We start from the raw sequence: 16698 nt of genomic DNA on the forward strand, positions 1-16698 counted from the left end.
CTTCTCACTCACGTTGTCTTAGTCTCCTCAAGTGTTTTGTCAGGAAACTGTACTTAAAACAATAGTGACCAGGATGAATTTGAAGGTCAGGATGATGTTTTTGTCTTCCTATTTTCATCTTCTTCCGTCAGGCATCCGTGAGGCTGGCAGTCAGGGACCACGCTAATCCAAGTCAAGGCCTGGGACTCTCTGGGCCCCTGAGGTGGTGGAGACTTTGGCTGCAAGTCTGTGCTCCTCTACCTGTAGGGTCCATCTCCCAAGCAGGGGCTGGAGTGGCGGCTTAGCAGAGACCCTCCTTGGAAAGCCCGGTAGCACCAACGGCTTCATCTTTCCTCCACCTTCCAAATCTCACCTGTTCTCGTGTTGACAGGACCACTGGAAGCCAACCAGCAAAGGCATCTGGGAAATGCAGTTTGCAGGTTCCACCCACCCCCAGTGAAGGCTCCTCCAGCCACCTCCCCCTGGGATATAGGGCTCACATAGATCGTGCTGAGCCCTCTGCCCTCTGCTCCCAGGCAGGGGCTCCAATGATCCAGGGGCAGGAAGCCCAGGCCCACAGAGAGTTCTCATGGGGCCTTGGGGACGTGCAGCCCCTGTGGGGCCCGGCCGGGGTCAGGGAGAGCAGAGGAGGGAGGTGGCAGGGCTGAGGCTGTCCAGAGAGTGGGCAGGTCTGGACGGGCAGAGGGGAGGGGTGGAAGGAACAGGACATTCTGGGCTGTGGTGCTGGCTGTGTATGGGGGCAGGAGGCCAAGGCCAGCAGAGCAGAAGGGTGGGTGGGCCAGGAAGGGGTAGGAGCTTTTCTTTAAAATTTTTGGGGACTTTTTGTATTTTTAATGATCGAAACAAAAGATATCCCAAACCACAGCTTCTGGAAGAACTGCTTGTTCTTGCATCTCTCCTCAGACTTGACCTTGGCCTGCTGCCGGCCTGGGTTTAAGAGCAGGATCTCTGGCCTTCCTCAACTGAGTGAGGGAGAGTGTCGGATCCCCGGGGAGGGGAGGAGAGGGAGTGGTGTGCAGGGAGTAGGATGCTCATTCTGGAACCTTCCAAGTGAAAGGAAGCTTAGAGAAGCAGGGATTAGCAGAGCAGTGTTGACTTAGAAGGGGCTTGGCACACACTCCCCAGGGGCCCAGAGGCCCCCAGTGAATAATAATGCCCCCTTTCCCTTGGGTAATTCTGCCGCCCTGCAAGAAAAGCCAGAATGGTGTCCTGGCGGTTAGTGGCCGCCCACAGTGAAGCATTCAGAGCCATATAAACGGGTTCCCAGGGGCTGGAGGGACTGCATACCCCTGGGCCCCGAGGCGTGTGCTGGTGTGCGGACCTCCGGGAGGATGGGAGGTGTGCTGCTGGCTGCTCTTCTGGCTCTAGTCTCTGTGTCCAGGGCCCAGGCCGTGTGGCTGGGCAGGCTCGACCCCAAGCAGGTAATGGTCCTCCTTGGGGTGCCATTAGCTGCCTTGGGGCACGTTGGTCCTAGGGCCAGGCCCCTCCTGAGGGGCCACACAGCCCCTGCGCTCCCCCCAGTGCCAGCCAGACTGGTGTGGGCTTCGGGGGGCGGGCTGGCCTGCGTCAGGGGCCCCTGGGCTCCCAGATAAAGGGGTGCCTCCAAGGGCTGAGGGCCTGGCCCCCTCTCACCTGCCCCTCTTCCGTCCAGCTCCTGGGGTCCTGGTACGTGCTGGCCAAGGCCTCCGGGGAAAGGGGCTTTGCGGTGGAGAAGGCCACGAAGAACATTGAGGGGGTCGTGGTGACCCTCACTCCAGAAAACAACCTGAAAATGCTGTCCTCCAGGCACAGGTGAGTATCCATGGCAGCCCAGGCTGTGGTCGCAGCCTCCTCCGGCTGAGCCCACCTGGCCCAGATACAGAGGCTACGTGAGCCCAGCACATGTGCTCCTGGGCGCCTCGACGCCCCCCTTCCCTGCCCTCCCTGCTGGATCTGCTCTGAGCCCCATCCTTGGCCTGGCCTCTGGGGTCTGCATCCCTAGACTCCCGGCCTGGTGGCCTCTGGGTAGGACTCATGCTTTCGCCAATAGGGCCGGGCACAGCCTCTGACCGCCCTGCCTGCTGCTTCCAGGCCCTTGGTCAGTTTGGCCGGGCTCCAGTCAGAGCGGGAGAGGCCTCTTCTTTGTGCAAACCCTAAGAGCCGCTGGTTCTTTTGGAAAATGAACCCCCAGAGGATGCGGTCACTGGGGCCATTTGTCAAACTGGACCTGTGTTGTCAGGCCGAGCCTCAGCTGACCTTGACCGATGGAGCAGACCCGGCGCACAGCTGGTGGGAGGGTGCTGGGGGGAGCGGGTGGACGGGCAGCCAGAGGGGGCTGTGCTGTGGGGAGGCCATGCCACCTGGGGGCAGTGGGGGGAGCTAGGCTGCGGGGCAGGGGGCATGCCACACGGGGGCGGTGTTGCACTCTTGTCCCCCACCCTTCCCATGGAGAAGGCCCAGCCCGCCTTGTGCTGGCAAGCACGGTGGGCGTTTCCATCCTGGCAGCCCAGCTTCACAGTGCTGCCTGGACAGCTGAGCAGACAGGGTCCAGGGAGGAGACCCTTCCCCCCTGCTCCCTGAGGGCCCCCCATACTGGAGTTTGCCTGCAGGAGACTGTGGGCCCCTGTCCACCTGGGCCAGGCCTGGCCATGGGATGAGTGAGGACAGGGGAGGTCTGGGTCACATGGTGGCTCTGCTGTGTTGGTTGAACATGGGTCACGTGTGCTGTGGGTGTTAGCCCCCAAGGCCACGTGGCCGGGCAAGTCCCAGAGAGGTTTGTGGAATAAAACATCCAAATATGGAAACTTGGCATCTGGAGAGCCCCGGCCCCTTGGAAAAGCCGTGGCTGACGAGAGAACACAGTGGTTGCCAGGGGTCTCCACCACCATTTCTGACGTCTGCTTATCAGTGCAATTGGTCAGCGGCCTCGCTCCACGCTGGTGTCAACGCACATCTGTCTGAGACCCTCGCCTGACCCTGAGGCGGAGAGACAGGCTGTGCCGAGGTCCCACAGGCGGGACACCCTCAGGGCTTGTAGGAGAGGAAGGGGGCTGCTTGCATTTCATTATTTCATTTGTTGGCCTTTGAGTAGGAAATACATTTGCACGGTTCAAAGTCCCAAGTCCCCAAGGGTACACAGTGCGCCTTCCTCCACCTGCCCCACCAGCCAGTGCCCACCCCACAGCTAACCCGCGTTCTTGATTCGTGGCGGCTCCTCAGAGATGTTCAGGTGCACACAGCACACACGTGTCATTTAACACGCCTGCTGGAAACCACTCCCTATCAGTCCACCGAGGCTCTGCTCTCTTTTAAAACATTTTTTATTTCATTTAAAAAATTTTAAAAAATTGTAGTAAAATAAACATAATGTAAGATTTACCATCTTCACCATTTTAAGCGTGCAGTTCAGTGGAGTTAAGCACATTCTCATTGTTGTACAACCATCCCCACCATCCCTATCCATCTCCAGGATTCTCTCATCTTCCCAAACTGAAACTCTGTCCCTTAAACACTTTTAACACTATCTCCCCGTTCCCTCCCCCAGCCCCTGGCACCACCATCCACTTCCTGTCTCTGTGGGTTTGACTCCTCCAGGGCCCTCATATGAGTGGAGTCCTACAGGATCTGTCCCTCTGTGTCTGGCTTATTTAACTCAGAACAATGTCCTCCAGGTTCATTCATGCCGTAGCACATGCCAGGATTTCCTTCCTTTCTAAGGCTGAATAATGTTCCTTTGTGTGGATAGACCACATCTTGTTTATCCATTCACCCATCGATGGACACTTGGGTTGCTTATACCTTTTGGCTACTGTGAAAAATGCTGCAGTGAACACGGGTGTGCAAATATCTCTTCAATAACCTGCTTTCAACTCTTCTGGGTCTATCCCCAAGAGTGGGACTGCTGGGTCATATGGGACTCTATGTTACAGTTTTTGAGGAACTCGGTTCTTTTTTATAGCTGCGTCATACTCCACCAGGCTTTCTTCCAGTGCTCTGCCAATGGACAGACAGTGGTCTCCAATCTTTTGCAACTGGAGACACACTTCGGGGAGTGGACCCTGGTGAATTCGCCTCTGAGGGGTTTACCTGGAGGATAAATCCCTAGGAGCTGAGGTCTGTCTGTGCTTCTGGCGACACGGCTCCATGTCACACACAGCTGGTCCCCCAACTGGTGCCTGTGCCGGGCAACTGCTGACTCTTTGTTCTTTGCCATCCAATGGGCAACAAATGGCCCCGGACGGGTGGTGATGTGCCTTCTCTTACCACAGAGCACGGGACATCTTGTTTTATGTTACCCAGCCTTTTGTGCTTCCTTCCAGAGAACTGTCTGTATATTTTGCACATTTTTCTCTTGGGTGTGTTTTACTGATCTGTGAGAACCCTTACCTATGAGAGATATCAGCCACTTGTCTGTGACAAAAATTAGTTGCAAATGTATTTCCCAGTTTGTCATTTTTCTTGTAACACTGAGGACCTTTTGATGGGGAGGATTTCTTTTATTTTTGTGTGGTGTTTACACCCGCTTCTCTCATTGGGCGTGTGGGTTTGGCAACACAGTTGGGGAGCCCGTCCCAACTCCTGGCAGCTGATGGGCTCTGACATCTTTGACGCATTTGGGGTTTTACCCTGGGGAAAATGTGAGGCACGGCTTCAGTTTTTTCTAGATTTCTACCCAACTGCCCATCGTCATTTGTGGGATTGTCCATCCTCCCTCCACTGACCTGAGATGCTAACTCTGTCACGCACTAAACTCCCGTGCGTTTTGCTTTATTTTCAGACTTTCTGTTCTGTCCCTTTGATCTATTTATTTTGTCTATTTATTATTGTCTATTTATTTGCCACGACCCTGTGGTTTCACTACTGCAGCTGTGTAACATGCTTTACATTTGTTGGCTTGTTCTCGCTGAGTTTTCTTCCTTTTAGAATTTTCCTGGTTGTGCCTGTTGGTTTTTCCACGTGAACGTGGGCGTCACGACGACGGCACTTTTGTGGGTTTGTGCCTTTCATGGATGATGACGTGAGGAATGGTGGCTCCTTTTGGTGTTGAATCTCTGCGTCCGGAGTAGCAGACCACGCCTCGGTGTGTCCACGGCTCCTTTTGTGCCCTCGGGAGCGCCTCAAAATTTCCTTCACGTTGATCTGGCGTCGCAGGTCTCTCGGGAGGTGACAGGAAGCGACTGACCCTCCACAGAGCTCCCGTGCCAGTCGGTTCCCCAGACGGTTCCAGGCGGTCGAGAGCAGGTTTCGGGGTGACTGGGGCCAGCAGGAGGAAGGCAAAGCCCCCCGCGGCGACGCTGGCCCGACGGCCGGGTCTGGGCGCAGGACTCGGGCTCCTCTCCCGCGGCTGGACCCCGAGCCGACACGGAGTTTCTTTCCAGGCTGGAGAGATGCGACCTGAACGTGGTGGAGCTGCTGAGGCAGGACGCCGGCTGGGTGTTTGAGAACCCCGGTGAGGACGCGGCCGGGTCTCGTCCAGGGGTCTGGGGGCGGCTCCTTCTCCCTGACGGGGGCGCCCTGACCCCCCCTCGCTCGTGCCCAGACCCCCTGCGGGCCGGCGCCGCGGGGAAGGGGCGGGGCGGCTCCCCGGGCCGGGCGAGCTCGCCGCCTCCGGTCAGAGGCCCGGCGCCGCCGAGGACGGAGGGTCACCGCGGCAGGCTCGGCGGGGACCCGCCCCCTGAGGAGCGCCGGCGCTGGGCGGGGCCGGGGCCGGGGCCGGGGGGTGGGGGGGACGGAGCGGGGCTCCCGGCCTGCCCGGAGGGGCCTCTGCCGGGTCCTCACTACCCCCGCGGGGGCGCTTGTCTCCCAGCGCTGGGCGTGGTGGAGTTCCGGGTGCTGAGCACCGACTTCAGGGACTACGCCGTGGTCTTCACGCAGCTGGAGTTCGCCGACGAGGCCTTCAGCACGGTGGAGCTGTACAGTGAGTGGGGGCCCAGGGCCCCCCGCCGCCGCCCGGCTGTGCTGGGCGCGCCGGCCCCGAGGCCCGGGGAGAGGGGCCCAGGGGTGGGGGGCTTCTGGGCCTCGGAGCGGCTGGTGGTGGGAGAGGCGGGGTGCCATGCGGCACCCCCCCACCCCCCTGGCCCAGTGAGGTGGCAGCCTCGCTCTGCTCCTCACTTCCAGTGGCCCCATCCCTGCACAAAATGGCCAAGTGGGACCCCCATGCCTTCCCTCCTCATTTCCCCCTCTGCACACTTGCCCTGTAGGAGGCACGGCCCTGCATGGAGGGAGGGACCAGGCTCCCTGACGCCCGGGCTGGGGAGGTGAGGGGCGGCACGTGGTGAAGGGCCTTGTGGTCAGAGGAGGGCAGAGTCCCTGGATCCTAGGAGTCCTGCTGCAGACCCGGCCCCCTTCCTAGCCCCAGGCCAGGCTCTCAGAGGGCACCCTGCCCTGCAGGTCGGTCGCAGCTGGCCAGCCAGGAGGCCATGCGCCTCTTCACCAAGTGGAGCAAAGGCCTGGGCTTCCTGTCGCAGCAGCAGGCCGAGCTGCAGAAGGACTGTGAGTGTGGCCATACCCACGGGCCTGCTGGGGCGGCACTGACGGGGTGGGGGGCGCATTTGCTGACTCCTCCTGGTCTTGGGGACCCTCCTGGCCTCAGGGAGTCAGGCAGGCCCCAGGGGAGATCTTCAAGGAGTGACCTGCCCCCTGCCCAAAATCAGGCCTGCGGGGACGCCCCCATCTCAGGCGAGGCTGTGGACAGGGACCAGCAGGGCCCCTGGGCACTCGGGCAGCTGCAGTCTGTCCTGGATAGCCCTGCTGGGCAGCCGAGACCTGCCAGGTCCTCACAGCCTGTCTCACTTCCCCCTCCAGTCACCTGTGCGCACAAGGCCTTCCAGGTAAGCTTCCCCCAGAACGTCACCTGGGGATCCCTGCACGGCAGGAGGAGCCAGGGGGCCCGGGGAGCTCCCACATCCCAGTGGGCAGGGGGCCCCTTGCCCCAGCCTGAGGGGCTGGTGGCTCCACTGCCGTGAAGCACCGGGGGCAGGGGGGCACCTCTTGTGGGGAGCCCGGGGTCCCCCAGTGCTCTTCTTGGTTTTCAGTGAATGCTGCGGCCCACAGGGGACAGCGCCTGCCTGTCCTGGTGGAGGCTGGCCAGGGGCCGCCCTCCTCACTTGGCCTCCAGCCATTGGGCCAGCTGCTCCCGGGGGCTCTCACTGCGGATCCCAATAAAGCGATTCCACAAACCCGCCCGATGCCTCTTGCTTGTGTGCTGGCAGGGCCCTGTGCTGGGCAGACAGAGGAGCTGCACAGGGGGGCTGCCTTCTCAGGGCTCCGGTCGGCGCAGGGAGAGGAGGACGGGGTGGGTGGGCTCGCCGAGGGCTGAACCGCAGAGCATAGAGCCAGCTCCAGGACAAGAGGCCTGACCTATACCTGCGTCCCTCACCAAAGTCCCTTTGGGTTGGGGACACCTGGACTCAGGCCCCAGCTTGCAGGGGACACCATGGTCCCTGGGCAAGTGGGAGGCTGGCCTGCATGGGCTGGAGCAAGAGCCTGTGGGTCGGCCCAGACGCGGTTTGGGCATCTGGAGGAAGCTGGCACCAGTGCCCACCAGGGCGCTTGGCTGGGGAGTGCTGTGTCCACGGCAGGAGAGTTTTGGCTCCTGGCCTGGGGCTCTGGGGCAGGGTCATTGGACTAGGACCCCAGAGGGCCTGAGCCTCTCAGTCCTCCTGTGTTCTGGGGGTGCCCTCTGAAGTCCTGGCAGAAGCATGGGCCGTGGGGGGAAGCTGGGCTGGACGCAGGGTGGGGGGCAGCCCATGGCTCACTGTGAGGTGCGCACAGGGGTGCCTTGCCCTCCGGGTCGGGTGTGCACACGCACACGTGCACATGCAAACACACACGTACACACATGTCCAGCCTGGGCCCATCTGTCAGTCCCGGTTCAGGGCATCGAGAAGGTAGCCCTGCTGTCGGCGCTAGCACCATCTGAGCCCCATCTTCATGGTGGTCATGCTTTCCTGTGCAAATCTCCCCGTGAAGTGACTCAGTGACTCCTCCAGGCCATCTGCCTCTGTCTTGGGGGGTAAGATGAGAGGCCCAGGGGTGAGACGGCTCCAGGGGACACTGGTGACTCCAAGCCCAGGAGAGCGACCTTGGGAACATGATGGCTTCCATCCTCAGGAGCCTCCCAGGCAGGCAGCGCCCCCTGGTGGTTGTGCTGCCCTGAGAGCTGAGCGCCGGGGCTGGCCCTCTGTGCCGGGGGAGGGGAGGGCCCAAAGCCCCCTTCCCTCCACGTCGGCCCACCTCAGGCTGGCTCGAGGCTCTGGGTTGGCCAGACGCCCACGGCTGGGCCGAGTGGACAGGGAGATTTAAACGCGGTGTCCGGGTGGCTGAGGGAGGAGGGCGAGGATGGGGCTGGGGTGGCTGCTGCCCGTGCTGGTCCTGGCAGTGGTGCTGGCTGTGGGGTCCCAGCCGCCAGAGCAGATCCCTAGGGAGGCCCACAATCTCAATTGGAGCAAGGTAAGGCACCTGTCCGCCGTCCCCGAGCCAGGCGCCGGGGCCAAGAGGGCCAGGGATGCAGGGGGAGCGGCTGGAAGATCACTTCCTGGAAATCTTCAGAGGGCGTCCCGAAACAGCGGGCAGCGCCCCGAGGCTGGCGGGAGGTTCGGGCGTGGGCTTCTGCCAGCCCAGCAGGGCTGCCCACCTAGCCTCTCCCTGAGGGGCTGACAGCCTCTCTAGAGGACAGACCAGGACTGCAAAACTCAACTGACAACCGTGGACCCCACCGGCCAGGAGCCCCGAGGAGGGGGCAGGGCGGAGGGCCACAGGCTGGTGTGGCCTGAGGTCGCCAGGAGCTGCCGGGTGGGCAGAGGGGAGGCGGAACGAGCAGGGCATGTTCTGGGATAATGAGAGTGCTGGCTAGGTGGAAGGTTCCGGTGGGGTCGGCCGTGGACACAGGCTGAGTGGACTGTGGCAATGCCCGGGAGCGTGGGTTTGTGGCAGGAATAGTCAGTGGGATGGGGTGCAGGGGCGAGCTGGAAGGACAGGGCCCCCAGGAGGCCCACGGAAGGAAGCGCCCCATGTGGTCCCCATGGCCCAGCCCTGTGGTGCCTCGGCCCCAACCAGCTGGGCAGCTGCCCTCCATGGCCTGGGGTGGGCCAGCCTGTGGGAGCTGGATGTGGGCGGGGCCTCAGGCAAGGGTCACTTGTCCTGCGGGTTCTGGGCTCCTGGCTGGGCGCCAGGGGAGTGGGGCAGCACCTATACCCTATGCTCCCCGGCACCTCTCTGCAGTTTTCAGGGTTCTGGTACATTCTTGCCGTCGCCTCTAACACCACAGGATTCTTGCCGAGCAGAGACAAGAGGAAGCTGGGGGCGTCCGTGGTGAAGGTTCACAACACAGGCCAGCTGAAGGTGGTCTTCGCTTTTAACCAGTGAGTGGTCGAGGGGAGCGGGGGGAGCGGCTGGAAGATCACTTCCTGGAAATCTTCAGAGGTCCCAGCACGCCCTTCGAGGACCCCTGACTGCAAACAGCCCAGGGTGTCTCCCTTTCCCCAGGCAGGGGGCAGCCAGACCCATGGGTCAGTCTGGACAGCCCACAAGGACGGTCCCTGCAGCCCCGACCCCATCACTTCCTGCCCCCTGAAATTCAAAAGGCTGGCTTGGGGAGAGGGCTCTGCAGTCCACGGGGCACACCAGCATAAGCGGTGGGAGTCGCCCTGGTCCAAATTGGAAAATTTCAGAGCAACAGAGCCAAGAAGGGGCTCGCTGGCCCCGAGCTTGCAGCCCTGCCCTGCCCCCTCAGGTCGCAGGGGTGCCAGGCGCACACGTTGCTTCTGCGGAAAGACAGGAAGAAGGCCGTGTTCAGGAATCCCCGTAAGTAAGACAGCCCGGGCCCGGGAGGAAGACCTGGGGTGGGAGAGTTCCTTGCTTCGTGGCCACCGAGACACTGGATATGACGCCACTGACTGCACTGCCCCCAGCTGCCCCTCTGTCCCCGAGACCATGGGTGGGTGGGACAGTCACCGGAGCACAGGGTGGTCAGGCCAGCCTTGGTCCCCGGGCCTCGCCTTCCCAGAGCCACGGGGTGCGTGTGCGCCTGGGCCGGGCCTGGGGAGACTCTCCGACCCCTTCCAGACCCCCCACTGGGCAGCGGGCGTCGTGGGCGGGCGGTGGTCCAGGCGCAAGTGGCAGCTCTGTGCTCTGTGCCCGCAGTGAGGGGGGTGCAGGGCTTCCGCGTGCTGTCCACCGACTACAGCCACGGCCTGGTCTACCTGCGCCTGGGGCGGGCTGGCCGCACCTCCAAGACCCTGCTGCTCTTCAGTGAGTCCGGTGGCTGCCCGAGGCTCCCGGTGGCCTGGGCGTCCTGGGCAGTGAGTGTGGAGGGTGGAGGCAGGGCGGGGGAGGGAGGGGGACCGAGGGGGATGGGGCTCAGAGGTGAGGACGTGGGTAAGAGGGAGGCCTCTGCCTCAGGCAGCTTGGGGGCCCTCACAGACCACCACAGACCGCGCTTACATGTGGACGCTCAGGTCTCACAGCTCAAGGTCCAGCATGCCGGGGTCCTGGTGGGGACCCTCTTCCTGATCTGCAGATGGCCACCTGTTTGCTGTGTGCTCACATGGCGGGGGGAGAGAGAGCTCTGGTCTCCCTCTTCTCATAATGGCACCAGTCCCATCAAGAGGACCCCATACTCGTGACCTCATCTAACCCTAATCACTTCCCAAGGCCCCACCTCCTAACACCGTCACACGGGGCTCCATGTGTGAATTTGGTCAGACATGACATGCAGTCCACAGGGGTCAGTCATGGCCCGGGGGGCGCAGGCTCCTGGGAGGGGTGATGTGGGGCTGGTGGGGAGTGTGTGTGGCCGATGAAGTGAGCGGATGGTCGGGGTGGGTGGGCAGAGCATGGGGCCCTGGACATTGAGACCACACAGGTGGATCCGGGAGGCGGCCGCAGCAGGGTGAGTAGGGGAGGTCAGAAAGCGAGAGTACCCCTGTGCACCCTCCCACTCCACCCCACCTTCCCCCACCAGCTGATGGCAGGATTCGGGGAGGAGGGGGAGTGGTGACAGAGAAGGCTGGATGTGGCAGGAGGAGGCTCTGCCCAGGGATGGGGCAGCTGGTGTGGAGGTGACTGGGGTGGGGGAAAGGGGCCTGACCCCACTTCCAGGCACCCTGATGCATGGGGCACGGGGGAATGGGCAGCCCTGTTGGAGAGGGTGGGACCCCCAGGGGGCCGGGGGGAGTCTCAGTAGAGGTGGGCACGTCCAGGAATGCAGCGGGAGGGGCACCAGCCAAGACTGGCCAGATGGGATTGGATGAACAGAGAGGGCTAGCCAAGTGACCCTGAATGGTGACCCCTCCTCCCGAGCCTCTCTGGGGACACCCCCTTGCCCTGGAGCAGAGAGGGGCAGAAGGACGCTTCCCATCACCCACCAGCCACCGGCTTTCCCTCAGCGGCACCCCTGGCTCCTGCGTCCCGCAAGCTCAGGGGCATTTCGGTGGCTGTGGGATAGGGTGGGGGGTCCGGGTGCAGCCCCAAGTGTCCAGAACTGGAAACTCTGATGTGACTCTGCTTGCCGGCCGCAGGCAGACAGAACACGTCCAGCTTCCTGAGCATGAAGGGCTTCGCAGACACATGTGAGGTGCTGGAGCTCACAGATGGCGCGGCCGTCCTCCCGAAAGACGGTAAATGTGGCCGCAAGGCTCCAGGTCTAGGACAACAGTGTCCTGGCCCCACCTGCCCATCCTGGTAGAGCTGACTCACACGAGAAGGAGAGACGAGAGGATGACAGTGTCACCTTTTTAAAGATCTGAAGCCAACTCTGAAGGCACGCCCGCATGTGCATCCCCGTTCCTGCCTCCCGGTCCTTTACCAGCATCAGGGTCATCATGCCTGCAGCCCCTGCACAGGGAGCGAGAGGGGGCACCCAGAGCACAGACGCTCTGTGGTCTCTGTGGCTGTGGCTGGAGGACCAGGGGCTGCACGGCTCTGCCCTCTGCGGTGCCCAAGACCAGCATTTATGGAGCCAGCAGACATGTCACGGGCAGACGTGGGCTCCCTTAGAGCAGCCCCAACCCTCTCATAGCCTCTTCCTCTCCCACAGCCTCCTGTGCGCACACCATCCTGCCGTGAGAGGGAGCCACCCACCTGCTCTTCCCTTTGGGGCTTGACTTCTCGTCCCCCTAGACCCCTGGAGCGTTGTTCCAGATTGCAGATCTTCACATCCAACTGCTTGTTGAGAGGTGTTTGGTGACCCCAGACCATTGATGGTGTGGAACCCAGGGCCATGGCTCTAGCCCAAAAGCGATCCTTTATGATTATTGAGCAATGAGGGCAGGAGGACGCCTGCTGACTGGGCAGGGAGATACCAAGCAGGCCCCTTCTGCCTGTGTCCTCTGAATTACATGGCAGAAAGATGCTGCTGTCCCCCATCTGCTGTGAAATAGACCACGGGCCCGTCCAGTGTCATCCTTGCCGTGTGCCTTCTCTGTAGAGTCTATGCCACCGTCCTTGACATCCTACACTCCCTCAGGAAGCCGTTCACTTCTTGACCAAACATTTCTAAGCACCTGTCATGTGCCAGGCATTGTGCTGGCTGCTGGGGAGAGAGCAGGGAGCACAATGGGGAAATGCAGTCCCTGCAGAACCGATGCCTTATCAGGAGAGGCAGACACCGTGCGACACCCAGGCATACGGTGGTAGACTCTGAGAAACAGATCTAGAGATGACAAGTGCAGAACAACAGCAAGGTTGACTGCTTCCAGGTGGGGGAGGAGGGGTCAGGGAGAGCTTCTTGGAGGAAGTGGCATTTGAGCTGGAAAATGAAGGGGGGTGGGAGTTAAGGAAGTTATGGTGGAGCTGGGGAGCAGGGCATCCCTGGAAGAGGAAACAGCCTTTGAAAACCCCAGAGTGGTGGAGATGGAGGGAAGAGCACGGATTCGGGGGCCGTTTGGAAGGGCGAGGTCATGGTAGGAAAGGCAGGCGAGAGAGGGTGGTTCAGTCACAAGAGAGGGAACCCCAGAAGAGCAGGGCTGGGGCTGAGTTTGGGGGAGCTCCAGGACCCCCAGTGGAGTGTCTTGTAGGGAGCTGGAGTTCAGAGGGGAGATCTAGGTGGCAGAGAGACGTTCTGGAGTCCCTGATCTGTATTTGGTAATGGGTGTCACAGCACGGATGAGATCATCCAGGGAGAAAATAATAGGACGGAATTGGTCAGCTACTGCCACGTAACAGACAACCCCAACTCTCTGAGCCATAAACCAGTACAAGTTCACTTAGCTTCCCCATCTGGGGGTCAGCTCGGCATCGCCTGACCTAGGCAGGGCTCCATTGGGCAGCCCTGTGGATCTCAGCTGGGTTTGCTCTTGCAGTCTTGGGTTGGCAGGAGGTGGGTTGGTTTGGGCTGGCTCAGCTGGGGTGGCTCTGCTCCACACATCCCTCATCCTTTACCCTGCGGGCTAACCAAGGCACGCTTGTCTCATGGCAGCGACCAAGGCACAGCAGGTCAGGAAGAAACATGAGTCCTTTAAAGACTCAAAACAGGCAGTCATTTTTGCCTCCTCCTCTGAGTCAAAGCAAGTCACGGTGCCAAAACAAAGGCGTGTGCACACACACACACACACACACACGCTGCCTGCCCAGCTGGGGGTCAGAAGGGGAGTGCACGCTGGGGAGGTGACAGAGGAAGAAGACAGACGGTGGAGGCTGCTCTCTTGTGTTTAAGTAGATGTGTGTCTTCACTTATGTCTGAGGTCAAGTCAGACCCATTAGTTCATACTGGGGTGAGAATTTTGTGATAACACTGAGATTCCTCCATCACTTATCCACAACCAGGTGGAAATACATAATTGCAAATACACGTGTCAGGGTCCATCTAGGAGACCCGGGTGAGAGGCAGAGGAGGGACTGGTTAGGGACAGGTGACTCGGGAGCTGAGTTTGGTAGGATGAATGGGGGCTCCTATAGACCGGGAGGCAAGAGGAGGGGGGCGCAGTGGTGCAAAGGCAGGGGGCGGGGAGACAGCTGTGGTGAGAGGGGGCCAGGTCCCGGGGGCCTCCATGTCACCGGAAGGAGCAGAGGCCACGGGGACCCTGAATCTGGCACAGCTGTGGGGGGCTGGTGGGAGGAGCCCGCCTCAGCCCACCACCAGGGGCTGTTTCTGTCCCCGCACTTCTGCCTCCCCCTCCCTGCAGAATCTGCGGGCTCAGACAGCCCTTGCCCCGTGCTGCACCCCCAAATCCAAAGTGGAAGCAGACGTGTTCGTTCACACGCACAGAAACTCACACCGACGGCGGCCACAAGCCGCCTTCACGTCCAAATCCCCGATTCTGGGGAGAAAAACACCAATGACAATAAGCATAGGGAGAAGGGGAAATTTCCATCTCAACAAGGTTCAGCAGCCTGCACTCCCGCCTGCGAGGAAATGAGCAGCCGGCGGGGAAGACGGGAACCACGATTTTCCAATTTTCCGGCAAGCCACTGTCGGGTCTTCTGGGCTGCCGTGCGGGGGCAGCCTCAGTGGCTGCTTCCGGCCGCCGGGGCCCTCACGGCGGGATGACGGAGGCAGTCTGGGGCACGGGGTCCGGCGAGGCACCCCGGGTTTCCGTGTCAGGTTTGCTCTGACCAGAGAGCTCCTCAGGGCTGGCGGCGGAGGGACGGGATGAGCCCCTCCCCCAGGACCCTCGTCGGGAACGGGGGTGCCCAGACAGTCACACAGCCCATGCCACATGGACGCTGCCCCACACCCAGGGCTCCCCTGCTGGCTGACGTCACCAGGCCCGTGACGTGCAGCTGCATGCCCCCAGGCTGGGAGGACCCTCAGGGGATGGGGTGGGAGGGCTGTGGTGGGCGGCTCTGCACTGACGCTCTGGCTGCCTTGGTGGCTTCCCCTTCGCCGCCCCGGCTCAGCTGCGATGAAATCATCCTGGACGTGAGGGGCGGCACAGGGCCGCGTCTCCCCAGAGGGAAAACTCGCTGAAGACAGGGCCGTCTCCTCCCCCTTGTCTCCCCGGCCCTGAGGGAACAGGACCACAGCGAAATGAGCCGAGTGAAGCCTGACAAACACCCCCAACCTCCCAGAGGCGGTGAGCGGAAAGGAGTTGATTTGATACGTGGCCTTCGTAACAGCTCAGGGCAACCTCTGGAACCCTAGCCTGGCTGGGAACGAGCTTCCGGATGATTCTCGGAGGATAGTTTTAACAGACATGTGATCCCTGCGGACCTGACCCTGGGGTGGAGGCGGGCGGCCTGGGAGGAGGCCTGGCTTCCGTCCCTCACGCAGTGGCCATCACCTGGAGGAGGAGGTGTCCACACCCTGAGCCTCAGTGTGCCGCAGTCAGTGGCTTAAACTGCGGGTGTGAATATTCAGACAAATCTTGCACAGACGCCCAATGTATGGAACAGAGAGCACAGCTGCCCTGCCGGATGGGATCAGGAGGTGGGGACTTGCCCTGTCACCAGCCTCCGCAGTCCCGGGGCATCTGCGTGGAACTCCAGGCCACCACGGACCAGGCTGGTTGGACCCGGGTGGGGTCACCGAGCCTGGTTTCCCACGTGCTGACCACGGGCCTGCGTGTGCCAGGCTGAGCGCTGGGTGTGACAAGTCCAGAGAGACACTCGCACTCACTGTCTGAACCAATGCACCTTAGAGATGATTATTCCTGGGAAAGGCATCCGTGATGGGAGTCTAGGTGTGGGCAGCGAGGAAAGTGGGGGGAAGCGCTTCTTTTCTGGGCCTCACAGGGAGGAGGAATAAGACCAGCTTGGCGGTCTCTTGACCCCAGCCTGGAAATCAGACACGGGACAATCCCTCTCTCCAAGGACTGCCAGCAGAGACCTCAGCATGGCGCCCTTTCCAATATGGCGCCCTTCCCAATATGGCACCCAATGCCACCTCTACTGGGTCTGTCTCTGACACACTGCCTCGTTCCAAACACGATCAAAGCATAAGTCCCACCCCGTAGTCCTGTACTGTGTGGCTTCCTCTCCTGCCAATTTAGGGTACAGTCCCCCTCGGCAGGTCTTTGTGATGATGGCAGAAACTCAGCTGGTTACCAGAGTGACCCCAGACCCATTGGGATCAAAGAGGCCCGTCTGTTCTCCCAGGAAGGAGCTGGAGTCTCGTCAACGTTGCGTGGACCCTGCCCCTGCCTGCTGAGACCCCCCACCTGCTTCCTTTGCTTCCAGAGGCCAACATCTGTAGGCCTTGGGAAGATGGCACAGGCTGCCCCCCAGGTTTGCAGAACCACTTCCACCTCCTCCTGGGAGGAGCCTCCTGGTGTTAGTCAGAGACAGAACCAGGAGGATGTGTATAGAGAAAGACACTTAATATAAGGAATTGGCTCATGTGATGATGGAGGCTGGCAAGTCTAAATCTGCAGAGTGGGCTGGCAGGCGGAGACCCAGGAGAGCTGACGGTGTAGATAAAGATGAAGACAGTCCCTGGAGAATTCCCTCTTACTCAGGGAGGGTTGGCTTTTTGTTCTATTCAGGCCCTCAATTGGTTAGATGAGGCCCACCCCTGCTTTACTCAGTCCACCGATTCAAATGTTAATCTCGGGCCGGCCCCGTGGCTTAGTGGTTAAGTGCGCGTGCTCTGCTTCTGGTGGCCAGGGTTTGGATCCCGGGCGCGCACCAACATACCACTTGTCCGGCCATGCTGAGGCCACGTCCCACATACAGCAACTAGAAAGACGTGCAGCTATGACATACAACTATCTACTGGGGCTTTGGGGGAAAAATAAATAAATAAATAAAATTATTAAAAAAAACAAAAAAACAAAAACAAAT

At 60.9% G+C, this 16698-nt stretch overlaps 1 protein-coding gene across 1 annotated transcript; it reads left to right on the forward strand.

Moving 5' to 3' along the window:
* Positions 1–1331: 1331 nt before the first annotated feature.
* On the forward strand, positions 1332–12045 carry LCN6 (lipocalin 6). Its single transcript, XM_087419601.1, has 11 exons — positions 1332–1421; positions 1652–1791; positions 5358–5428; positions 5786–5896; positions 6370–6471; positions 6784–6809; positions 9202–9341; positions 9713–9783; positions 10123–10230; positions 11499–11597; positions 12017–12045. The coding sequence occupies exons 1-11, from the start codon at positions 1332–1334 to the stop codon at positions 12043–12045; spliced, it is 987 nt and encodes a 328-aa protein (XP_087275727.1).
* Positions 12046–16698: the final 4653 nt, after the last annotated feature.

Source organism: Ceratotherium simum, chromosome 29, assembly GCF_057802395.1.
Source record: "Ceratotherium simum simum isolate JZ-2026a chromosome 29, ASM5780239v1, whole genome shotgun sequence".
Lineage (NCBI taxonomy): Eukaryota > Metazoa > Chordata > Mammalia > Perissodactyla > Rhinocerotidae > Ceratotherium > Ceratotherium simum.

Excerpts from the sequence above, each read along its gene's own strand:
- LCN6 (XM_087419601.1), top strand. The coding sequence starts at position 1,332 with ATGGGAGGTGTGCTGCTGGCTGCTCTTCTGGCTCTAGTCTCTGTGTCC. Across the intron at positions 5,429-5,785 it reads CTGGGTGTTTGAGAACCCCG|CGCTGGGCGTGGTGGAGTTC; the intron begins GTGAGGACGCGG and ends CTTGTCTCCCAG. Across the intron at positions 9,342-9,712 it reads GTGGTCTTCGCTTTTAACCA|GTCGCAGGGGTGCCAGGCGC; the intron begins GTGAGTGGTCGA and ends CTGCCCCCTCAG.